The 26,652-nt window shown below is 36.2% G+C and overlaps 1 protein-coding gene across 2 annotated transcripts in view; it reads left to right on the forward strand.

Moving 5' to 3' along the window:
- Positions 1-21,232, forward strand: part of RGS7BP (regulator of G protein signaling 7 binding protein) — a 46,405-nt gene extending 25,173 nt beyond the window's left edge. The window contains exons 3-6 of one of the 2 annotated variants that reach the window (XM_068667970.1): positions 3,118-3,248; positions 15,725-15,869; positions 17,310-17,380; positions 20,195-21,232. In XM_068667970.1, the coding sequence (XP_068524071.1) occupies positions 3,118-3,248; positions 15,725-15,869; positions 17,310-17,380; positions 20,195-20,286 (439 nt within the window). In that variant the 3' untranslated portion in view covers positions 20,287-21,232. Of the gene's footprint in view, positions 1-3,117; positions 3,249-15,724; positions 15,870-17,309; positions 17,385-20,194 lie in introns of those variants that run through there. The other variant, XM_068667971.1, reaches the window with a different exon arrangement.
- The last annotated feature ends 5,420 nt before the right edge of the window (positions 21,233-26,652 follow it).

A 26,652-nucleotide genomic window follows, 5' to 3' on the forward strand; every position in this document is an offset into this window, starting at 1 on the left:
TTGTACAGTTTTCGACAAAGGCAGACTTCAGTTTAAAAGTAGAAAATTAGATGTGTCTGAAAAGAAAAGCACATATTATAGCCTAGCCGAAGAAAATAAATCTCCTGGGATGAGCAGCTTTATCATTATGTGTATGGTCCCAATGCAACACAGATCACAACTGCAATTTACAATTATCATCTCCTGCCTTTTTTATGAGTTCTACTTTGTAATTGATCAAAGCAGGTGGGACCAGTCTTCCTTTGTCCCTTTTTACTAAGTCCAACACGCTTTCTTTACAATCCTGTCTTTTACAGCCTTCTCTTTTTTTTTTTTTTTCTATTTTGGCTGCATTTTTTTGCTTGCTTAAGTGTTTTTAGAGCAGCTTATCACTACTGTGATTCTTAACTGTTTTCATTGGTGTGTACAAACATCAGCAGTCTTCCTTGATTGTTCTTCCTTGTTTTTTCTTTCCTTTTAGGAAGGTTCTAGTAAATTCTGTGAAACTTTCGTAGTTCCATTTGATTTCTGATGTTGCTTGGAGGAACAGGAACCATTGAGAACCTTGAAAAGCCACACAGTTTCTCCTTCATTGGAGCTAGATAATGGCAAGTCCATGCGTCAAATGTTCCTTTGACGTTGTTCCCTTCTGCCCACAGAGCCATGTACACAGAAATATAACAAGGCTTATCTTACAGTGGCCTCATCTATTTTCTTACCTCAGAATATGTCTGAGCATTTTCTTCCTTGGTGTCACTAAAATACATGGCAGAAGGTCATAGAATCATAGAATCATAGAATATCCTGAGTTGGAAGGGACCCTTAAGGATCATCAAGTCCAACTCTTGACACCGCACAGGTCTACCCAAAAGTTCAGACCATGTGACTAAGTGCACAGTCCAATCTCTTCTTAAATTCAGACAGGCTCGGTGCAGTGACCACTTCCCTGGGGAGCCTGTTCCAGTGTGCAACCACCCTCTCTGTGAAGAACCCCCTCCTGATGTCAAGCCTAAACTTCCCCTGCCTCAGCTTAACCCCGTTCCCGCGGGTCCTGTCACTGGTGTTAATGGAGAAAAGGTCTCCTGCCTCTCGACACCCCCTTACGAGGAAGTTGTAGACTGTGATGAGGTCTCCCCTCAGCCTCCTCTTCTCCAGGCTGAACAGGCCCAGTGCCCTCAGCCGTTCCTCGTACGTCTTCCCCTCCAGGCCTTTCACCATCTTCGTAGCCCTCCTCTGGACACTCTCCAACAGTTTCATGTCCTTTTTATACTGTGGTGCCCAGAACTGCACACAGTACTCGAGGCGAGGCCGCACCAGCGCAGAGTAGAGCGGGACAATCACCTCCCTCGACCTACTAGCGATGCCGTGCTTGATGCACCCCAGGACACGGTTGGCCCTCCTGGCTGCCAGGTACATCCTTTCTAGGCAACATATGGTCTACTTTGTCAGAAATTACTGTGAATCTCAAATACAAGAATTAACATGTTTTATTATGCAATATTCATTTGAACTGGACTACAGCAAACATGTATCTGCACAAACTGATAGGATTTTCCTTAAAACACAGTATCTAAGCATTTCTGACAAAAGAGCTGCACTTCGCATTTTGACTGGATTGAGGTACAAGTAATGACCTCTAAATTTTGGTCAGAAAGAACCTATTTTACTAGTTTAAAAATGTATTGTCTGCTATGTGTCTTAAAGTCTTTGGCCTAGATTGGTATTAAGAAATCATTTGAGCATAGCAGCCCAGTCTAGCATTGCTGCAAATAATTTATTGGTTAAGTTGCTTTGGTTCCCATGAGGAAATCTGCAAGTCTAATTTTATTTCATATTCAGGAGGGTCTTTTGAAGTATCAGTTTAACCACAGGAAATTCAATCACTGTAAAGAATGCTAGCAATCGTTGTATTGTGAAAGCTTCGTTTATATTATTCATGGGCTAGAAATCTGAAAACGTGCTGAGAAAATGTTTTTCATTTCTTGGTAGTAGTATTCAGAAATGCCAATTAGGTTCAGGTTTACTAGAAAAGCAAGTTTCTGAAATGTCAGAAAATCCAGTCTGAGGGGTTGTTTTACCTTTTAGCAGGACTATATAGCAAATCAATAGCAAGAAGGTCTGAAACCGAAAAGGCCCAAATCCTGACTCTTTGATCTTACCAGTTACTTCCCTATTGAAAACACCTTTGGAAAGGGTGCTGAAAACCTAATTCTTAGATAGATCACTTCTTCTGTACTCACAGAAACAGAAGAGTTTTAAAAAATTGTATGTTTATGCCCATGCAGAATCCTCAGCCCACAAAAGTGGCTGAATCTGAGTAAATTAATTTCTTAGTGTCTGAAGCAACTAATTGGACATGTCGGATTACTCTTGATTTCAATTTTTGTTTTCAAAATTGTTATTACTGAGACACGCTGCAAAGATAGTTTTTTTGAAAAAGATCTCTAAGCTTCCATTAGCCTCAGAGTTGTATCACATGATTAATATTTTAAACACTGGGGAAAAAAGGAAATTCAGGCAGAAGATATAGAACCTAAAGACTACAACTGATTAGTTTCCAATTAGAGTGTTTCCAAAGAAGGGTGAATTATGCCTCATCCAGCATTTGTAACCTGAACTGTGACTGTGAAAGTGGCCCTGCAATCTCCTTATACAGCTGCATCAGGACCAAAGGTAGCTGAAACAGAATGGCAAATGAATCCTTCAATCTACCAGAAAATGTTTCTTTAAAGCTTCTAAAGAGATGAAGAGAGCTCAGTCACTTATTTATGCCTTTACACAGGGGAATAAAAGGACCATGGAATCTTAGCAAAGACAAGCCAAGTTCAGCTGTTTTAAGCCCAGAGCTTTATCGAGCTAAAGAATTCACAAAATCACAGAATGACTTGATTTGGAAAGGGATCTTTAAGATCCTCTAGTTTCAATTCACCTCCCATTCACAGGGATGCCTTCCAGTAGATCAGGTTGCTCAAAAATCATTTTTAAATACAGTTTAGTAAAAACAGCTTTTCTATAATATATTTAGTAGTTTATGAAGTAGATTATTATGCAGTTGCTTGCAACAGTAGGAAACAGATTTGATGACTGTCAGGTCCTTCCAGTCCCACTCCTAACTACTTTTCTTCTTTTTTGTTGCAGCCCGGAAGATGGTGAAATTCATCCTGAAATCTGTAGACTATACATCCAGTTGCAGTGTTGCTTAGAAATGTACACAACAGAAATGCTTAAGTCCATATGTCTGTTAGGATCACTGCAGTTTCATCGGAAAGGTATTGAATTGCACAAATATACAGATGTTGATTTAAACAAAAGAACAGTCTTTGGGGGAATGCTTGGGTGTTCATGAAAGACAAAGTACCAAAGGGTAAAAGGAACTATAGCACTGAGTCTTTTTAGTTACTGAAGAAAGCTGTATTTCCATTTCATTATCATAATTCTTACAGAAGCGTGTCGTGTCAGGCGTGTGTTATGTCAGGCATATGTCACTAATGTCTGTAGTTTTGAAGTCTGATTTTGTTTTTTTGTAAGACTGGTCCCAAAAAAAAAAAAAAAAAAAAAAAAAAAAAAAAAAAAACACAACGAAAATATTACTGCCAATAAATTGGTGGAGCAAAACTACGTTAGTCATTAAAATAACAACAGCAGAATTAAATATTTTGAAAAAATTTAGTTTATGCATATCATGAAATTTTGTTTCAGGTCAGGTTTCAACATTTATATGTGTTTACTTTCTTATGATCTTTGTCAGAGTTATAGCCAGGATACCCTAAGTACGTGTTTTAATTCATAGAAGAATTTTTCTAGCCAGACCATAACTCCGGTCATGCTCAGTACTTAGAGGACACCTGCAGGACCTTAACTAAAATAGAAGATGACAAGGACCTTGACCTGTAACACATGCTGCCTAACAATTCAAAATAACTACTACTCAAACTAAAGCTCTTTTTAGTGTTTCCTTCACAACATAAGTTTGTTATATTCTTTTGTGCTTTTTTTTTTACCATAGAAGGAGTTTTGTTCCCAAGAGTTAACTTTGAGAAAACTACTAATGTGTCCCTAAGTAAAATACATTTTAAACAGCCCTTTGAGAGCAGTGGTGTCTCTGTGCCTTGTGTGTACTGTTAAGGCTTGACTGGTCAAAGACTGTACAGAGTTAAGGCTCATCAATTGAACTAGACAAAACGAAGTTTGTCCAGAAATATCTTGACAGAAGGAAGCAAGTTATACATCTCCAAAATTCTTGTGTATCCTGAATGAACCATTTTTGAGCTTGTCTAATCAAGCCACTGTGCTTGCCATTTACTTTACATGAACTCAAGTGCTCCAAAGTCTCAGAGGTTTCAGAGCATTCACCGATCCTACTCAGATAAAGAAAGCGTGAGAGTACCCTGAGGGCTACAGTGGAAAAGAAGTTCACCCCACATTTCATACTAACGAGTAAGTCTCTCAAGTGTTTTGGATGACTAAAATGTCATCTCCCACGTGGGCTTCCTAGGAATTGTGTAAGGTGATATCTGACAGAGCTGATTCTGGTGCTGTGTTTCCAGCAACGTTATGTCAGTGTGTCAGCTACTTTAGCCACACTGTCCTTTTGGACTGAACCTGCCACAATTCTGTCAAAGAAATCCTGATTCTCAGTGGTGTATGTTTTGCCTTTTCTAATGGTTAGCCGACCTGTAAGAAGCTGCTGATGAACTAAAGGAATAAATAGTATAACTTGAAGAACTCCCTAAAATAAGCAGAACAATTCTGATCACACTGATAACTGTATTGGTATGAAAAAAAAAAAAAAAAAAAAAAAAAAAAAAAAAAAAAGTCTAGTAAAGAAACAGCTAAATCAACAGAAGCTGATTACTGCATAATTACCTTGTTGAGGTATTTCTTGGGTAAAATATTTAACGGCAAGTGTTTGGTTGAGCAGTATGACGGTGATAGCACTAAACCGATCCATTACTATATCCAGCAATGCTATCTGATAGAAAAACATGGATAAATATTAAGAGCATTTTATAATTAAAAAGCTGTCCACCTTTATAAAAATAGATACCAGATTTAGAACTGGAACCTGCCCAGCGGGGTATGTTTGTACACAAAGGAGATATCCTTCATTAAGTGAAAACGTGCCTCTCTAGTAATTTCATGTTTCATTAGCCATCTGTTGGCTGAAATGTAGAAATGCAGGTAACTTGCTGAAAAGGTTACACAGTAACCTCTTTATTTGCTGATGGGATACATTGATTGGAACTATATCTGTGACAACAGTAACTACTTTTTTCCCTGGTAATATCTCAGACAAAGTTCTTGTTTTGTAGTAAACCTTATGCATTCCTGTCATGCTGAAAAAAATCTGTAATGCTTTTTCTATATCTAGCTGTAGGGTACAGCTAATGCCACTGGTACTTTTTATTATGAAAATAAGAATTAGAGGTTTATAACTGCAGAATAGAACTTCTTAGTGATTTTCTCAAGTCAAAAAGAGATTTATAAAATTTAAAGTGGCAGAATTAACAGAGCTATCATCTACCAGCTGCTAAAATGAATCTTTTTTTTTTTTTTTTTTTTTTAAGACAGAATGTACTATAATATTTCCTAGCATTGGTTACAGTTGTCAAAGTACTTCATGTACCTACAGAAATTATGTAGCCTGGAGTGACCCCAGTAACCCAGATGAGTCTGTGTCCCCTTTATATCTGGATGGTATCTACATGATTAACCTAAACTAAACTTATATTACATTTCTGAAGTTGGATAAGATGAATTACATTATCACAGTATGAGCCAACTCATTTCCTATCTGTCAGTACTTTTGCTATATGCAATACGCATCGGTTCCTCATCTCACCATACAGAAAGTCATGGTAGCTATTCTGCCATTGCTAAAGAAAATTATTTTTATCTTGCATCAACGCAGAGATAACAACAGTAACTTAGCTCAAAATTTCTGTGACATTCATAGAGAAAAATGTGAATAGGCCAAAATTGTATTATTACAAGGATTTTAATACATTGAATTGTGGAACATAGCTAATATAATGCTGCTTTAATATACGAAATACCTGGATATTTACAATGCCTATAAGTCTTGCAAAGGCATCATGCAACAAAGGAAATTCCCGTTACATGTTGATTACTTTTGCACTGCGGTGGTGGTCAAACATTGAAACAAGCTCCCAAAGAGGATGTGAAATCTCTGTTCTTGGAGATACTCATAACTCAGAGGGACAAGACCCGTTTGAGGCCTTGCAACGTGACAGAAGTTGGCCCTGGTTTCAGCAGAGAGTAAGGCCAGATAGCCTTGCAGACAATTTTGTTCTGTGATTCTACATGTACCAAAACATATTATTTCCCAGAGAACAGAATAAACCATTTCTTTAATTTCTTCACTTCTGGAGAATGGTACTGCAGTGTAGGCAATGTGCGTAAATTTATCTCTAGAAATTAAAGAGACAATAATTTCACCACTGTAAAATATATTGTCATATTGCTAGTATATAGCTTTTACGTTTTTGTCTGTTCAGTTTTTCACCAGTTTTTCACCATCTGACAAATGATGCTAAACAAAATAAATTGTTTCTCTTGCCCATGAAGAAGACTACCCTTAGACACTGAATATTTCCGAAATATGTTAACTTTGATAAATTCATGTCTGCATCTGATTTCTTGCCATATCTTGAAGCTTATTTTTGAAGGTAATTTTTTTCCATTTGTCTGTATTTTTTTCTGTTTTTTAGTCCTCTTAACTGTTGGATAAGTGGTTTGTTCAGCAGCTAAACTCCACCACAATTGCTCCCTCACTCCCCTTCCTCAGAAGAAGAGGAAAGTATGCTTGGAAAAAAAAAAAAAAAAAAAAAAACAACAGGTTGAGATAAGGATACTTTAAGTAAAGGAAAAGAAAAGAGGGAAAAAACAAGCACAGGCTATGCAGAGGCACAAAGAGAGGAGAAAAAAAATCTCTACATCCCATCAATGATCAACACTCAGCCACACCCTGAGAAGCAGGGCCTCAATATGAGTAGCAGCTGTTTAGGTGGACAGAGATCTTCATAACAAGAGCCACCCATCTCCTTCCCCTTCCCCACCTTTTAGTGCTGAGTGTGACACCACATGGTATGGAATATCCCATTGGCTGATTTACATCAGCTGCTCTGGCTGTGTCTCCTCCTCACCTCTTGCCCACTCCTGGTCTGCTGGCTCTGAGGGGTTTGGAGGGAGCCATGGTGCTGTGCCAGCACTGCTCAGCAGTAGACAAAACATTGGTGTGATACCAAGGCTGTTTTAGCTACAAGTATAGAGCACACCACTGTATGGGCTGATGCAGGGAAAGTTAACTCCATCCCAGCCAAACACAGTACAGGTTTTTAAATCTCCTATAAGCTTTCACCAGTTTATATTCTTATTTTGGAGCCACCAAAGATTAAAGAAGAATAACATACAGACTGTTCTCACCAACCTGCAGTTAATAAATAATAATATGGGAACCGGTATCCTGACCTGGTATCTTGAGCAGACATTATCAAATAAACTATAGAACAGATAAAGCTAAAGCAGTAAGCTGATGCTCTTTTCCCAAGAGGAACACAGCCAATGATCCCTACTGGGAAACAGATGCTCTTTTATGAAACACCAAGCTGCAGTTCAAAGGGCTGAGCTCTGGGTATTTTCATTCTCTGTCTCAGCACTGATCTTCTCATCTCCCCTTATCTTTCTGTTCTACTGAACAAGCATTCCTACATGTACTGCATATTATATATCAAGCCTCCTGTACAGAAATTTCTTGCATATTTACAGTACTTCAGATTAACTTACTATTGTCATACAACCTCTGCTAGAAAAGTCAGACAGTCTGTAATTATTTTTTTTTTTTGAGATGTAAGAGTCACAGTGGGGCCAAAAGCCATAAATATTTCCAGCTGTGTTATGCAGTAAGTAAACTGAGGTAAGTGGTCTCTGATAAATTTGGTTCTAAGATACATACACCATAAAAGTGCAGTGTTGAAAATACATTTTGATTGCAGAGTTCAATATTCAGGTTTGCAAATGGCAAAATGAAATGTGCACTAGTACCCTTAATTCAATCTTTTTGTATGTATTATGTGTATGTATTATGTCTTTGTTTATCTGTTCATGCACTTTATTATTCCCACTTTTCACAATCCTAGAGGTCCTAGCTAACTAATACACCTGTTAATATTATGCCAATATTTATGTGGGCATTCATCCGTCTTGCATCCTAATTGTTCAGTGTCATATATTATATTTATTGCACATAATTCTGTTCTAAAGGCATTCTGTTCTTCCGACCTTTCTTGGTAACTTATACCCTGATGTGAGTGTCTTCAGTACCTTGAATAGTGAGGTAGTAGCAATTTTCCCCATTGTAACTTAGGAACAAAGAGAGTTTAAACTGAAGGGTGCCAATTTAGAATTTGAGATTGCAGCATACTTTTTGTGATGTTGTGTATATGTTTAGAGTAATTTCTGAGTAGCTTCAGTTGCAGCTGCAAGAAAGGAGTCTTTGGCTTCAGCAAGCAGGTGCTTAAAAGTATTTTGTCAATAACTATTTTGAGGACCTGGGCTTAAGCAACTCAGATAGCAACTCATGAAAACTCTGGTTCAGAGGAAGGTATATAAGTTCAGTTTTCAGTGCAGCATTGTGTCTTCCTGCAGTCCCTAACACCATGGCTTTAAGGATCTTGCTGTCCTTTTTTGTCAGAACAGGATGACTATGGCAAACATTTACTGGTGATGATGACAAAAATGGCAGATGACAGCTCGTGTTCCATCTCTTCAAGGAAATCTGAAACTTCTCACTGTATTTGTTTACCCAAGCATATTACCCAAGCAAATATGCTTGGGTAAACAAATTTTCTTCTGATTTTCTTCTGCATTATTATCACACTCTGGCAGGACTTCTCTGGATAAAATCATCTTTTTCAGACTTTGTCAAGCAAAAGATGAGTTCTCTTACCTGGGGCCTGGAGCTTCTATTCCAGCCCTGGTTTTGCTTTAATTTGTCCAACTATACCTTCTGAATTGTATAGCTTTGAGCCTTAGGAAGGCTCAAACACAGGTCTTAAACCTGGTAATACTTTTAAAATCATGAATTATAGTTTCATGGAAAGCAAGATATTCTAAGTTAGTTTCAATACCTTTCTGAAATGTTTACAAAATTTGGCTCCAATTTCTTTACGTGCTGCATGTCTCTTTTGTTGACATTGCATGTTGCCAACATTGACTACTTTATTGGTTTTTCAAACAAAACCTGTCTTAGTTCTTGGATATCAGAGGAAATAGTTGACATATTTTCTGTGTATGGAGGCTGCTGGATATGATGATCCTTTTTCTCAACTAATAGTGAGATTCTCAAGATCCTACACTAAGAAAACCCAGAATTACCTCACAGTTTTAAGTGTGTTGGTGTATTTAGTCACAAATATTTCAGGCTTAACGGTTTGCATTGATACCTCATAAAGGAATTCATTGCATTTGACTGTGTAAAAATAACAGATAAAAGATCTTTGCTTATTCATAGATATACACAATAATAATACATTCCTTTCATTGTAAGGAACTGTAAAATATTACTATAATCACTGAATCATTAGAGTATGTCACTGTAGAAGTATATGTTACTAAAGCTTAATGCCAGTACATGTTTACCTAGAAACCATTAACTTCTTAGGATCATTTACAAATATAATTGGCTTGTTTGGGTATGTAATTACATATATTAGAAAATGTTCTAAGAAATTAAAAACTGCAGATTGCAAGCGTGCTGCTACCTAGTTATGCAGTATTGGATCAGGGTCCTAATTTTTCTGGTTATGGGACTAAGCTTATACAACAAATTAAAGGCATGATGGGACAAAAATTTTGAAGGTTAAAATGAACTTAGGGTGTTTTCCAGAGTTCAAAATATGCTATAAAATAATTAAAGGTACCATGTCGAAGAAGCATGATGTTTGAAAATGGTAGCCATTTATATTTACTAAATAATTCACTGCTCATGTGTTGTAGTTTAGCCCTAGCAGGCAGCTAAGTGCCACACAGCCAATCTCTCACTCTTACCAGGTGGGATGAAGGACAGAATCAGAAAGGTGAAAGTACAAGAATTCATGGATTGACACAGAGACGTCTTACTAAGTAAAGCAAAAACCGTGTGCACAAGCAAAACAAAACAACAAATTCCTTCATTACTTCCCATGGGCCTGCAGGTGTTCAGACACTCCCAGGAAAACAAAGCTCAGGGTAACAGTTTCTTGGGAAGACAAACACCATCCCTCCAAATGTGTCCCCCTTTCTCTTTCTTTACCCTGGCTGTTACTACTGAGAATGACACCACATTGTATGGGACATCCCTTTGGCCACCCTGGGCCAGCTGTCCTAGCTGTGTCCCCTCCCAGCTCCTGGTGCACCCCTAGCCCCCTCGCTGGCAGGGCAGCACAAGGTATTGAAACGTCCTGGACTTTGTGTAAGCAGTGCTCTGCAAAAAATAAAACATTGGTGTGTTATCACCATTGAATTCATCAAAAATCCCAAACACAGCATGGTGTGAACCTCTACAAAGAAAATTAACTCTGTCCTAGCTGCAACCATGATATAATCTGGTTGTACAAATATTTTATTCTTATGGTTCAGAATCAAGTGAACCTAGTATAGCATTTGTAGCTTGTTGAAACACTAATGTACAACCATGGAGAGATAATTCCTGCTGTCAGATAGGATACACCCTTGTATGCCATGGTCTCAACGTCATATCTTGTCTTTTTCCAAAGATGTTTATACATGAATGATTTCTCAGAATCATGTATTTCTCAAAATACGTTAGTGCTTGTAACTTACATATTATTCATTCTTACCACAAGTCTTTTTGGAAGCCCTTAAGAAAAAGAAACAGTCCTATTGCTGCAACTGAGTGGTATAATCAAGGGCAACTGAGGGCAGAAGGATATCAACACTAGGATGCCTGAGTGGTAGCTACCTGAAGAAATTCTATAAATATTTAGATAAGACAGGGAGGAATTGAACACAATGGGAAAATTATGGTTACATGCTATGGACAGAATATACTACACTTTTGTGATGTAAATTTGGACTCTTTATTTCTTCCACTGTTGGTACATCAGAATGATAATAAATCACACATAACCATGTATTACGTACCATACCAGAAATTCATAGGATAACTGGTGTCTTTCCAGCATGCATTTTGTAATAGAAACATACGTTTCTTTAAAATAACATCTAAAAGTATGTGATAGATTATGTTCCAGATTACAAAAAGAAACCCTCAGTTTAGTGAAAGGATTTTTGTTTTATTTGGCTTTGTTTAAATTACATGCCATTTAGAAAAACAAAGGATTGCCCAACAATCTCAGCATTCTGTTTGAAGACTGACAGATAGGTCAGACTTAGGGATCAGATGTGAGAAAAGAGAAGTACAAGTGTGGACAAACAAGCACTTAGAGCCCAGAGAATCACCTGTTCCCATGTGGACACTGTGAAGAGGCCAAAATGAACAGAAAAATAAATAAATAAATAAATAAATAAATAAATAACAGACGTGGAAGGAGGAACAAAACATATTTTCCTCCACAGACTTTCTATTCTTGATATTAATATTTACAATGAGCCAATCTCTTGAGTTCCGCAGTTCCAAGCGTAGGTTAAGATTGAAATACATCAAGCTCATAGCTGTATTTGCAGCAACACATTTCCTTTTTACTTTCTATGTGAGTCTTTCCTATTCACCATTTTATGTTCTCTTTTTCATTTATTTTATGAGTGATATAGTGCTTTTATTCTTTATTGCCAAATAAGAAGTCTGATACAAATGCTGCCTTCTTTTTCAGATGTGTTCTCTTTGATTTCTTTCAAAGATCTTTCTGATTCATCTACAGTGAAATCTAACTAGCTTTGAGGGACCTATCATATATATATAAGTATGCATTATGCAAGTTTCTCTGGGACACAGGTGGTAATAAGTGGAAGGCACATAGGGTAGCATGACAGAATCAAATACAGAGGTCACCATGGAAGTGGTAAGGAGCACAACAGGTGAGGGACATAAAGCACAGTGATCACAGGTGGCGCATGTATCCTTACTGGAAGGATCATTTTCTATCTTATTACTCCTCATTCAAGTTGGAGCTTCAGCATTATTCAATTCATTTAATTTAATTTCGTGCCAAAGGTGAATCTCCTCTTCTTAAATAAAAAGATATGCTGAATTAGAGGCTAGGAGACAAAGAATACATTGAGTTTTGTATTAAAATATCACCGACAGTAAAAAGAGCCTCTGTCTAGTCAACTGGCACAAACAGCTACTGTGTGTCGACACCTCTGAAAACACTGTATGCATGATCAAACTCCCACTGAAGTTAATTAAAGTCTTTCCACTGAGTAAATAGAAAGTAAAATTTAGGTTTCATATCTATTTTTAAGAATTGGTAATATAATGTAATACAAAGGACATCTTTACCCACAGTAGAAGGGTGAGAAGATTAAAGAGCTTTTATTTCCCTACAGTGTGTACCATGTAGTATGAATGTTAAGCTTGAGTCATATACATTATTCAGGCAAAGCCTTTATTATTAGCTGACTCTTTAACTGTTTTCAAGTGATTGAGCAGATGCTCTGAAATTCAAGGAAAGCTTCATGAATTGCTCACAATACAACGGAATTACTGGTAAAGAGCTCTTTTCAATTGAAAGGAAATCTGTGCCATTCATTCTGCTAAATCTGCAAGAGCCTTCCTTTATGCTAACAAAAAGAACATTAGTCTCAGTAAGTCTGTTCTTGAGTTAGGAAAAAAAGAATCTTTACCATTTCTTCATCTGGGGGCAGTATTGTTTCGATTAAAACACCTTTAAAGTCCCTGATCAATGCATCTTTAGACAGGGTTGTTCTTGACAGCATGTCACTGAAGTTTGGGTCAGAGTTCCAACACAACACTTCAAAATAATAGCAGAATGAACTAATATCAGTTGCAGTAATAACACCTTGTGATAAATTAGATAGTTTCTGTGGAGTAACCCCCTTTTACAGAGAAGTGGTGAATTATTTGTAAGAGTATTTTGTGTTTCAGGCTCCTTGTATTGAGAAAAGTAATGAATAGTGGAGCTTACACAAATGAACAATTCAGATTGCACAATATGTACCCTAACAGCATAATCTGCAGTTAACAACTAAAAATAATCTGAAAGTTACATTGTTGTGGTTTAACCCAGAGGGCAACTAGCCACTACACAGCCGTTCGCTCACTCCCCTACAGTGTGATAGAGGAGAGAACAGATCAAAGGTAGAATTCATGAGCTGAGATGAAAGCAGTTTAATAAGACAGAAAAGGAAGGGATGATGAGATGATGATGATGATGACAATAATAGTAATAATGCATACATACGTACATACAAAATACGATGCACAATGCAATTGCTCACCACATGCTGACTAATGCCCAGCCAGTCCCTGAGCATTGCCCCCATCAACACCCTATTTCTCATATAAAAAATATATATATATCCTGTAATAGGGATTGTTCAGCATGACACTATGTGGTGGTATGGGATATCCCTCCGGCCATCCTGTGCCAGCTGTCCTGGCTGTGTCCCCTCCCAACTCCTGGTGCACCCCCACCCTCCTCAGTCAAAGGGCAGCACGAGGAGCTGAAATGTCCTGGGCTCTGTGCAAGCACAGCTCTACAACAGCTAAAACATCGGAGTGTTATCAACACTGTTTTCATCAAAAATTCAAAACATGGCACCATACCATCTGCCACGAAGAAAATTATCTCAGCTGAAACCAGGACATACATCTACAAAGAGATGCACAGTAAAATGTATAATCTGACAAGTAGATTTAGGCTGCTGTTCCACAAGTAGTTGAGTCAGTTTGTTGCCACCAGAAAGGCTTTGATCCCTTGGTTTCTATCTCCCCCCTTACCTTGCCTTCACTTCTTCCTGCCTTTTGCTGCTTCTAGCCACATGATCAACCTCCTTCTGTCACATGCCTGGAACATGCTGGGTTCTTTACTGACCTGATTTAAATCACTACAACATCAGAAAACTGTTCATTGCTTATTTTTCCATTTGTTGGGGTAATCTTCTACTATTTGATGGGTTGAAGTGTCTCACAGATGATCTGAAACAGAGGAAGCTAGCTAGCAGTGGATGCCACAGAAAGCAGCAGAGAAGGGATGGACACAGGACATATTTTTTTTTTATATATGAGAAATAAGTTATGTCATCTCTAGGAATCACAGTTAGATGACTTTTTTGGGGGTGAGAGGAAGAAGCAGGGAGAAGTGTTTCCTACTGATTTTAAAGGACAATGAAAACATTAACAAAATATTTTCCATGTTATAAGTAATATCTATTTTGCCATTCAGACAAATAGCTGAGAATTATTTCTTTTTTCAATGAAGGAATAATTTACCAGAATACAATTTAGATAACCTTCCCAAAGAGAGATTTTTAAGGTCCATGAATTTCTGGTTTTTTATAAAGGGTTTACAAGAATTCTTATTTGTGATGTGGAGAATTAATATGGAATGGTCTGTAATAATAATAATCTTAGTCTCTAATGGCCAAAAAAAAAAAAAAATACTTAAGAACCACTACTATGTTCTCATTCTTGTTACTGTTCTTTGTCAGACCTTAAAAGCAGTTATTCAGGTTTGTCCATATGTGAAAATTTTCCAAGTTGCAAACACTGTTAGATGAAAAAACATTTACTATTCAACTTCTCAGTACCACTGTTTTAAACTCTGATTATTTTTTTTCTAGCTTAAGAACACTTCATTTGTTTCTTTCTGAAAGTGATTACATCATTTTGTGAGATAACTAAGAGAGGAAAAAATTTTAGTTTCTCAGTAATGTGTTTGGAATGAACTCCAATTTGAAATTTGTTATTTAAATGATGCTTGCAAGTAGAATTTGTCCAATCTTATAGTTGTATAGTTGTACAAGTCTGTGCTTGATGATACAGTGGGTGGGTACCAAACTGGCTGTCCATGTGAGGTTTGCAAAAATACCAACAAATTCCCACAATACCTAACTCTCTTGCATGCTCTTGCATAGTCCACATCCTATATTCCATTCTGTCTCTGACAAATGCCCTGGCAGATCTGTCATGAAGCCCCCACTCAGTTCCAACTACATTTTATTTTCATTTAGTAAGCATGAATTAGGCAAGTATAAGCATGGAAATTCAGAACATACAGCATATTGGACTGTGAATAGCAGCAGCTATGTATAGTTATTAACATCATCAAGTATGAAACTGCACATTTTTGTCTTTTGCTTTCCCTTAGTACTGCAGTAATACTAGAGACATGGATTACAGTGTTATTTAATGTGAGAATTTTTGAAGTTGCTTTTAAAATGTATGCTCTAGTTCTCTATTTATTTTGTTCTGTTTTGTCCTCTGGTCCTTATTTTATGTTACAGCTGCTGGAATTTAACTTAAAATCTTTGCGATACTTATTAAGTAAAATTTGAAGCACCACACATGCCAGCATAATATTTATTATTGTGCAGTTTAGCAGGAGTAAAATACAGCAGCAACATGATTAACAGATTGGTGTGGCCTGCTCTGTCTCCGAGTGTTTCTTACTCAGAATCTGGATTCACAAATCTCTCTCATTTATGCTGTGCAAGATCAAAACCAAAACATCAATGACATAATCTGAGTGTACATTTTAATTTATTAATAAAAACATTACATATTTTTTTTAATATTTTAAAGGAAAAGATCCTTGTGCCCCACCCAAGATCATGGATACTAAAGTGGAAGAGAGCTCTGAAGTACCTATCTTGGAAGACACATCATCATCACCAACAGATATTCAACATTTATGGCAGGTTTCCACAGATATTGAAAACACTGAAAGGTATGTGTAGCATTTTATTCTTAAGTAAAACTAATTTCTGTCTAGGGTTTATTTAGTCTTTCCCAATTAGGCAGCCATTGTTGCTACCATAAAAGATGTTAGTAAATTAAATAGCTGTTAATATTTTTGTTATATGTAACATATCTGAGAGCAGATCCAAAAAGAAAGGCAGACAGAAGTGACATTTTTAATTTGGCTAATTAACAGAGGGTAATTGTCTAAAAGAAAGGGTGGGAAACTATGGTGCTCACGGAGCAGGATCTCTAAAAGGGAGAGCTTCCATCTCATCTTAAGTGGCTTCAGATTTTGTATCTAAAATCCGCTGGCCTGCAGTTCTTTATTCATCAAAAGAACAGAATGTACATGTAGTCCACATAGTTGCTTCTGCGTAGAGTTATGAATGTGGAAGCCTTAGGAGGGGAAGGAGAAACCATCCACAAGTGGACTTCTGTTACCCTCTTAGCTGCAGTTGGAAGACAAAACTGAGACCCTTTATTAAGGAGTAATCCTGATCACCAACATTTCTTTGTAAAAATATCTTTTTGATGATTTTGTATTACAAGCAGCTGCTGGGATTGTAATGGTTACCCTGTTTACTTGTATAAAATATCTGTTCTATTGAGTAAATTTGTAAATGTAACTGAGCAATGAGAAAGACAGAAGTAAGAAAGAAATGCTGCTTCATTTCTAAAAACCATGTTATATGTAGATGAATGAGGCAAGACCACATTACTTTTAAATCCTGAAAGCCTTAAGAGATTTTGAGCCTGCACACAAAATTGCTGGTCTGCTATCTATCTGTAAAACAGGAACCTTTTTACAATGTCTGGCCTCTCTCAAAATGTATCTTTATGTAACTTGCTTTGTGAGATGGTATTTTGTTAGTATATTTTCCATCTACTGCAAATGTCACACCAAAGGCCTCCTAAGAGGAGTGAAACAACCCTGTTTCTAAAATTTTCATTTAATGGCCAGGGAGTTTTAGTAACACAGATTGCCTATATGTATGATAATTGCCTTTTAAACAATGAAACACATTCGTGGCACAAGCTATAAAATTCTGATACAGTTAATATTAGTGTTTGTGCTAATTGTAAGGCATATTGTGCATTTTGCCACATGGGATCACATTGTGCCCACCAGTTCATTTAATATTGAATACTCGAGAGCCAAAATGGGTCATAAATTTGGACTGGAAGCTACCAGTTGAAATCAGTCGGGCTTTGAAGTGCACCCATATTAAATCTACTACCTTTTATTTTGGTATGCACTTTCTGATACATGTATTTCAACCATATGCTTGCCCAATACCTTTCTGTATTACTTAGCTTAGCTTATTGCCTCATTATTTCAGCATACAAAGCTATGCTGTGAGCAATTCACCATTTAAAGTCTTCAACTGCTGTTCTATTGTATCTCTTCCAACTTTTGTTTCTACAGAGATATGAGAGAAATGAAAAATCTTTTAAGCAAACTCAGGGAGACTATGCCTTTACCACTGAAAAATCAAGGTAGGTTTAACATTTTCTTCATGTAAGGCAAATTAAAATAATTAAAGGTTTTACCTTCCATTAGACCTGAAAAAAAAAATCTATTTTGTTCTTGCTCTTTTTTTTTTTTTTAATAGAAGTTACAGAAAGAAAAATCTGGGTGTAATCCCTTCCCTACTGATTCAGTAGAGACAGAATTTAATATGTGAACTTTGTCCTCTTGAGTTTTACTTGAGAACATAACCCTTCAAAGTACATTATTCTGGAAGTTTATAGGTATCTGCTATCTGTAGATAAAATAATAGACTTTTCCTGGTGAGATGGAGGTAACTGATTCCCTGTCTCAGGAGGCTTTCTTTTTCAAATGTAATGAAGGAATAAATTGCACAGACTATGATAGGGATCATGCTGAGTGATAGGGTTTACCTCTGCAAGATCTGGAGCTTCTGTATCATGACTCAGTGATAAGACACTGACCCTATACAGAAGGGATACTTGCCTGGAGACTGCTGATAGCTTGCTTTTCCCAGTAGTCAGGTATGAGGCGTCCTATAGTACACTGGGAGTAAGAGGATTTCCATCTTCTGCATGTATTTAGCAAACATGCCTCCATTTTGTGGCATAACAGTCAAATATTTGGTACCTATAGGGACTGTCTTCATGTGAAGAGCAATAAAAAGATAATGATTTCCTTTTTTGTTTGTTTGTTTGTTTTTTGTTTCTTTTTGATAATGAGTATTTCTTAAATGCTGTGTAGTCTAGCAGCTGATGAAGTACACCTAAGGTGTCCTAGAACTTGTCTCAAGTAACTAAGCAGTCTAACATTCATAATAATGTGTAAAAAGATAAAGGTAGAATGGATGATTTCATCATACAAGTACAAGTTTATGTCAGGGATAGCTTGATAGAAAACTATTCGGAAGAGAAGGGGAATTGCTTAGCACAAGAACAACATGGACCCATTAGAAAGTCCAGAGGAGTGCTACAAAGATGATCAGAGGGGTGGAGTACATCTCCTGTGAAGCTTGGGTTTTTCAGACTGGAGAACAAAAGACTCCAGGGAGACCTTACAGCATCCTTCCAAGTACCTAAAGGGGGCCTACAGGAAAGCTGGGGGGGGACTCTTTTTCAGAATCACAATACTGCAAGGGTTGGAAGGGACCTCAAGATATCATTGGGTCCAACCCCTCAACAAAGCAGGTTCCCTAGAGCAGGTAAAAGGGAGTGCAGTGATAGGACAAGGGGCTTTAAACTAGAAGAGTGTAGGTTTAGATTAGGTATAAGGAAGAAATTCTTTGCTATGAGGATGGTGAGGCTGTGGAAGATGTGGATGCCTCATCCATGAAAGTTTTTTTGGCCAGGTTGGATGGGGCTTTGAGCAGGCTGGTCTAGTGTGAGGTGTCCCTGCCCATGGCAGGGGGATTGGAACAGAATGATCTTTAAGGTTCTTTCCTACCTAAGCCATTCTGTGATTCTGTTATTCTAAGATTATAATGCATGATATTGATGTGCTATTGTAAAGACTGGGAAATAGCCATAAAGTCTGTGCCTAGCCTAGAAGAAAGCATGGTAGAAATAAAGAATGAAAAGACACATTTTGGTGTATAAAGCATATAGAAACGTGAATTCAGAACAAAGACAAAGGTATACTTAATTCTCTGCAGTCTTGTGTCTATATTAGCCTTCAACACTGGCACAAAAATCACTGATCATATATGTGTCAGGCTGGGAAACACGTTTGAAAGTTCTGAGACATGCCTCTTGATCCAGTAATCATATTTTTTTTGTTTTGTTTTGTTTTGTTTTGTTTTTTGTTTTTTGTTTTGTTTTCTGCTCCCACACGGCCTAAATATTATTGTAGTTTACTGAAGACCTCAGAACTTATGCCTCAGAAATGGCCAGTTATACTCATTATTAATACAGAACCTATTTTTTTAATATTCTAAGACCTTTGATAAAATTACATTAAGGTATATGTAAATATAGCAAATGAGTAGCACTATAGGTAATTTATGTGGTCTGTACTGTAACTTTTGCTTTTAAAATTTTGCTCATAAACCACAAGCATGGTTTATGAGATGACTGAATGCTATTGAATGAGTTGATCTTTACAAGACCTGATCTTGCTTTCATTTAATTGAATGTTTTGCTTTTGACTTCAACAACAGCCAGAAGGGTTAAGGTTGCAAGCCCATTAAACCTTTACATAATGTTAATGACTGCTTGCAGACCTGTTTTTTTATGGAATCATCTTAAGTGAAAGCAGGGATGTTACTATGCTAAGAAGTTGATGTGATTTGTAAACTTAGGAGCCATAATATTAAATGACGTCTTACTTACATTCTTAAGCATTTGTTTTACAGTGGTGTCTAGAGCCTACAACCAAAACTAGGCCCCTCATGTGGTAAGAATAGGAACATTCTTGTATTCATTCCTGAGCAGAATATGCTTATTAGCCATAGTTCTTGGTCTGAAACACTGCATAAAGACAATTGAAATTAAAAATAAGTTCTAAAGGTTTTTCAAGATTGACAGTGCATGCATTCAGGTAAGTATAAGCATCTGGAATTAATTTAAAAGGAGGCGTCATTTCCTTAAGGTTGTGTCATTGAACTGGTATTCATCTTGCCAAAACTTCTGTTGCATTATCAAGGAAATCCTGATAGCATTTTAAGACTCCTGTAAAAAGTTCAGCATATTATTTTCTCTATGCCTAGAACAACAGGATCTAGTCCTTGGTCTTGTAGGTGCTCTTAAGACACATAAAAGGTATAACCTGTTTTGTGAGTGTGCATGTATATATTAAATTGTGTTGTGTTTTTTTTTTCATCACAGATGATAGCAGCCTCCTGAACTTGACTCCTTACCCATTAGTAAGAAGACGGAAGCGAAGATTCTTTGGACTGTGTTGTCTTGTCTCAAGTTAGAAGATTAAATACAGAAACATGAAGAAAATCATAACTTCTATTAAACCACTGTCATTTCATCACTGAAAAGAAGAACATTACTACTCTTGATTATAAAATATATTTTCTATGCTGGCCTATTCCTTTTTCTCTGTTGTTCCATCCCCCTTTTCAAAATAAGGGTTTTAATAGTTTAAAGTTATGGTGGTCAAGAATCAGTTGTGGAATAGATCTAGCATAATTAAGAATGTTTTTAAAAATTTTTAAAGTATGTTTTGCATGCTTACTTTCAACCACTGAGAGAAAAAAGAAAAAAAAAAAAGAGAAAAAAAAACATGAATTATGGTTAATAGGTCATTTTTAAGTTTTCTATTGTTTGAACTACAGCAAAAAGTTTGTGCATAGTACAGTATTCTTATTAGTATCATATTGAAATACTTGATCATATTCTAACAGTCTTTAAGCATAGAAAACTATTTAACAGCAAAAGTATTAAACTTCTAAAATATTTAAACAATATTATAACAGAATTTGCACAAAATCTCCAGTCGCTTTTTGTGCTCTCATTCATAATTAGTCTTCCACTATATCTCAATTTAAAAGCTTCATAGAAAAATATCTTACTTTATGATACACAAAGCATATATAAAAGTATTTAGAACTTGTAAATACAGAGGAATCATAGTATCTACATACTGTACAATGCATAGAAGTAACAGATTTCCTTTTAAGTCAATAGTATCTCTACAGGCTTTGGGGAAAATAAATAAATAAATAACTTATTAAATGAAGATGTAGTAAAATAAACAATGTAAAACACAACAGCAACCCATTTTGTTTCCAATAGAATTTAAAGCATGGTGTCTGCATACCACGAAGTATAAACTCTTATAGGGCATGCCAGAATTATCTCAGACTGTAAGATATTAAACATTTTACATTGTTAATAAAGTTTTTTATTTAAATTGTCCTGTGTCTAGTTATATTGCCAGAATATGTTTTTGCTAATTTTATTGTCAAAAAACTATGCTTTAAAGCAACAAAGCTTTGATAATTATTTTAATTTCAAGATGTGTGTTTACAAGCAAACAAAATATTATAATGAATATATAGATGCTAAAATAACAAGAAGTAGCAGTAACAGATAAGAATACACCAGACTTGTACTGATATTTCAGGATGGTAGGCAAGATACCAGAAATAAATCTGTGATAGATAGTCACACTAATATGGAACTATCATACAGAGCAGGCCACCTTGCCCATGTAATGTATGATGAAGGTGACTTTCTTCCACTCCATCATGACCCAGCATATTAACAGGAACCAAATTGCTTCTTACTGTATAACGGTTTAGTGATGGATAAGGAGGAATTGTTTACTTGTCACAGGAAACACCTACACAGTTATATACTCCATGTGTTTTGTTTTAGGCTGGTTGGTTGGTGGTTTATTTGTTTGGTTGGTTTTGTGGGTTTTTTTTGTTTGATTGGTTTGGTTTGGTTTGGTTTTTGTTTTTGTTTTTTTTGGCTTGTTTTGTTTTTTTTTGTTTGTTTTTTTTTTGTTGTTGTTTTTTGGCAAGACAGTCCTCAAAACAGTTTATTACAGAAAGCTATTAACTGAATTGTATCTGGCAGCTATTACATTTGCTCTGATTCATTTTTCTACCATTTTTTTTCTCATGAAAATGCTGAAAAAATTTTCAGCTCTCTGCTGAAAAAGTAAGAAAACATGCATATTGTCAGAAGCATTAATGTACTACATGGCCAAAAAATTGAGATCTAATTTAATCCAAAGAGAGGAAGACAGGATTTTTTTTTTATTTCTGAACTGTGATTCCATCAGAGGCACACCATTCCACTTTCAGGAAGCCATGAAACAGAGCTTCCAGCATTTCCCTGAGAGGTTATTTTTCCTTTCATTCAGACACAGCAGACAGTTTTTGGTCGTTCTTGTTGTTGCTTTTTTTCCAGGTTGTAGTCATCTGCTCACCTTTCACTCTTCCAGACAGAAAAAAAAATATTTTTGAATAATCACCCCAAACAAATCTTTTAAATGCAACGAGGACAAATGCATGTTTAAAAAAAAAAAAAAAAAAAAAATAGAAATTGTGTGTTTCCATGAGTAAAATGAATTCCATCTGAAGAATGTGTGAGTATGTGTGAGTACATACTTCAAGAACACATAGCTGCAAGCACAACTGTATTCTTTAAATAGTACAGAAAAGGTAACTCCAATGTGTTTTATGATTGCAGATCGCATTCTTCATAGCATACGACATTTAACATGAGAATACCCCCATGTGGTCACAAAACAGTGCACATACAGCATGTGCATGTATTAAAGAAGCATGGAGTCAAAATCCACAAATCTATGACAATTTCCCCATAGCAATGTCTTCATTAATTGGACACCAGATTTCTGTAAAAGTAACAGAATGTCCAAGAGATGGCAGCACTGACATGTTTCCATTGAAAGCCTTCCAACTGATAGATGTGCTCTATACCTCCATCCCCAGGGAAAGAACAGGATTTACAACTAAGAGAACTGGAAAAAAAAAAAAAAAAACGCTTTTGATGTTTCATGGTTATTAAAAAATACAATTTGGGGTGATGATCTGTAACTACAGTTAACCAATTAATTTTGATTCGTCATAACTTAAAGAAACAGACAGACATTATTTAATTAATCCTGTAAACATTAATGCCAAAAAAAAAAAAATGAAGACAACAATACTGTGTATGGAGCAAGAGAGAAAGAGAGAAAGCAGATGGCCTTTATACAATACAGGCATATAGTGTTAATTCTTTAAAATCTTGTTATATTGGTACATACACAGAAATTGCACTATCAGGTCAGTGTGGTGAATTTTTTTAATAACTACTTTCATATAAAGGCAGATTAAGCAGTTGGCATGTCTAGTGCAATACCTGCCCAGCTATTGTCACATGGATTTTAACATGCTGTGTTACATGACAGTTCATATCTCTGTATCTTTATTGAATTTATTGCAATGGAATATGTATTAATGAGACAAATGTATACATGTCAATTAATTATGCAAAACTCTTGACATCAATCTTATCACAGTTAGTTGCACAACTTCAGCTCATCCTGTGATGGAAGAAGATTTATGTACGTTGTCTTTAACAGTTCTAAGTCTTTTCTGTTCTCACTGTTTTGAAGTGAACAGTAATATGCACATTCTTGTACCTTTTGTTATTCTGTAAACCTTACTTGTTCCTCTTCAAAGAACTAAAGACTGAACTAAAGACAACTAAAATTTCAACCTTTGTTCATTTTGAAGCCTCTCCATAGTTCTAATCAATTTTGCAGCTACTCTTCATTCCCTGTTATTCTTTATTGATCCTAACGGGCACATGCTTTCACGTCCAAGCCTAAAGAATATTGGTGATTGGGAGCTAATGGATTGTCTTCCAGTTATTCTTTAATAGATGATAAGCATGATACAAGGCCTAGCAAGTATCCAAACTGAAGAGGTGCTAAAGGATAAATTGCCTTCTTCAGGAATACAGAGGATTGTCTTTCAATAAAATTTGAAAAGAAAAAAAGGTACCACAACTCTTCTGCATGGTAAGAAACAATAAGCATAATTCCTGCACCCACTAAATCTTTCTTGTCAAGGCTTTGTGCAAAAAGCTCCATCTTTTCAGACCAAAACCAAATCCTTTATAACCACCAATCATTTGTATTACCTTTCTTCTTTTCACAGATATTTCATATTGTACAAAATGCCTGTCTAAATACTCAGTTATCTATGTACAGCCTAAGGCCTTCAGAACAAAAGCAAAATACAGGCATATAGAAATAGACAGTAAAAACATATTGAAGATTTCAGTAAAATGTTGTTTCTTTGACTAGCTAAGTCTTATCACCTTTTATCACTCAACGGGCTTACTTGGGATGAGACACAATACAAAGACACTTATTTTTCACCATAAGACAAGCATATAACTATAAATTAAAGGAAATTCAAGAGTTTGAATCCTAGAATTCACAAAGACTGCTTATAGTAAGGCTAGGACTGCTGCAAAAGATATTCATTATGTAACCTGAAACTTATTTTATCTGAAGCAGATTTAGAGACTGCAGACATAAAGACAGAAAGTCAGTGGAATGAATACAGTAAAATAAATGAAAACAAAGATATCTCAGAACAGCATTAGAGAGCACAACAACAAGCTTAACAAAACTGTTTTTGAGCACTGACATCATATTTACTTATCCCCTGAGGTTAACCTGTTAATATGCTGTCAAGGAAAATTCAACTTGTAGTCATGCACTAGCCTTTTCACATGTGAATGAACAAGCATCATAAATGTAAAAGAAGCAAGGCTTTGAATTTAACAAATATATAGTGGTGAAGTGGGTTGTTGGGGGTAGGGTGGAGAGAGAGAAAGAGAGAGAAAGCTGTGAGATTTGACAATATCCAGATAAATATAATAAAACTTTAAAGAATACCTTTACTTTCCCATTGTGTCAGAAATAAAGAGCAGTCAGCAAGGGATAAATACATCAGTGATTTAGAAGTGCCTGGTGACACTGCACTTGCAATATGTTGCAAATATTGACCAAAAAATATATACACAGCATATTTTTCATGCAACCTGTAAGGTAACTGCAAAAGTAGAACTATACTAGCTTCTATGTCAGTATTTTATAAATGCATGTGCTGTTGAGTCTATATCTATTTACATATAATTCATAAGAGGGACTTATGCTCCAGAAGCATTGCTGAATTATTCATATTTAATGCATAAAATATGTGATGACTTCAAAACATTACACAAACTTGTCAAATGTGTCAAATGTCCATTATAAAACGCTGAATTGATTCTAAGCTATTAAGCTATCAGTAATTCCTTAAAAATGGGTTGCTAATACAAAAGTGCATATATGTGGGCTCCTGGAATACAAGGAGTAGGGAATACCTCGTACAGACTGGGGAATGGAAAAGAGAAGAGGCAGTTAGGGAATGCTGGCCCAATTCTTCTGTTAACAGCCTGGGGTTACTCACTCAGATGGCTGAGAGAATATCAGTATTCTCCAATTCCTAACAATAGAAAACTGCTATCCACAAACTGATTTCAACTGATTCTGATTTAATATGGTTAATAAAACCATATTAATATATTCCCTGCAGCTGACAGGGAACAGTTCTATGTACATCCACTCAAACTCCTGTTGCAGAAAATGGACAGAAACCATTGACCTCAGCAGATGTTGTGTTGAACCCTTCAGGAAAGCTAAGAACAAATGGCAACATTTTCAGGAGTCAGAGAAATCTGCATTTGCTTCCATAAGGAAAGCAATTAACCTGACTGTCTTTGTGGGACTAGAAACAAGAAGAGATGAGTTTATCACAGCACTTCCCAGCTCAAGACCCTTGGCTAACAAAGTTGAATCTGGAATCATAAATTGGTGGTTGGGTGCCCTATAAAATACACTGATCTTCAACACCTGAAGGCAGCATGAAACAGGAACTGAGTTGCATAGTCCTGTCACTGGCAGGCACAGACAGAAACAGAACATAAGATGCAAACACAGTGATTTAAAACAGCAAACTCAGGTGCTTGATCAGTGATCATTTCCAAAATTAAAGCTTTGGTCTTTGGCAACTTAATTTGCCTAAGATCTACTACGTTTTCTTTTGGGTCTGGTCTAGACATGAGAGAATGGAGCAAATGTCTTATGGTCTGATTTGGGACTCTTATCCACTTCTAAATGAGATGCTGTTTGCAAAGCAGCTGCCAGAATGTGATTTTCTTTCTCACTAGTATTCAGCTCAGCCATACTTGTATGATCATTAATAAACTATATCCTAGATAAGATTGATGAAGTTATTTTAATCAACAACAAAGCTACTGTAAAGTGTTTTCCTACAGATACAGAGCTAAAAAAAAAAAAAAAAGGGGGGGGGGGGGGGGGCAGAATAAAAGTGCAACAGACTTAGATCTTTGTCAAGTCCCAGGCAAGACTCTAGTATTAGCCCTCCTTGTCATGAAAGACAGTCCAGGAGCACACTGAATTTTACAACTTAAAAAGAAATATTTTGAAGACGACCTCAGAGATATCTAACAGCGACCAACTGTTTTTTCATGTGATTTCTGTGTACTGGTAATTACTCAGAGACAGGGAAGTTAACAAAATAAAGAGTCTTCTGACAGTACTGTTGAGATCTTACTTATTCAAAGTTGGAGTATTTTGCAGACAATCATAAACTCATTACAAGAAAAAAGTATAAGAAATTTGGGTAACCGTTTAGTTCTTTTCTAGTTGAAAATACAATATAAATAAAACAAAACAAAATAAAACAAAACAAAACAAAACAAAATAAAATAAAATAAAATAAATACAGTTTCTCTGA

This window comes from Anas acuta, chromosome Z (assembly GCF_963932015.1).
Source record: "Anas acuta chromosome Z, bAnaAcu1.1, whole genome shotgun sequence".
NCBI classification, from domain to species: domain Eukaryota; kingdom Metazoa; phylum Chordata; class Aves; order Anseriformes; family Anatidae; genus Anas; species Anas acuta.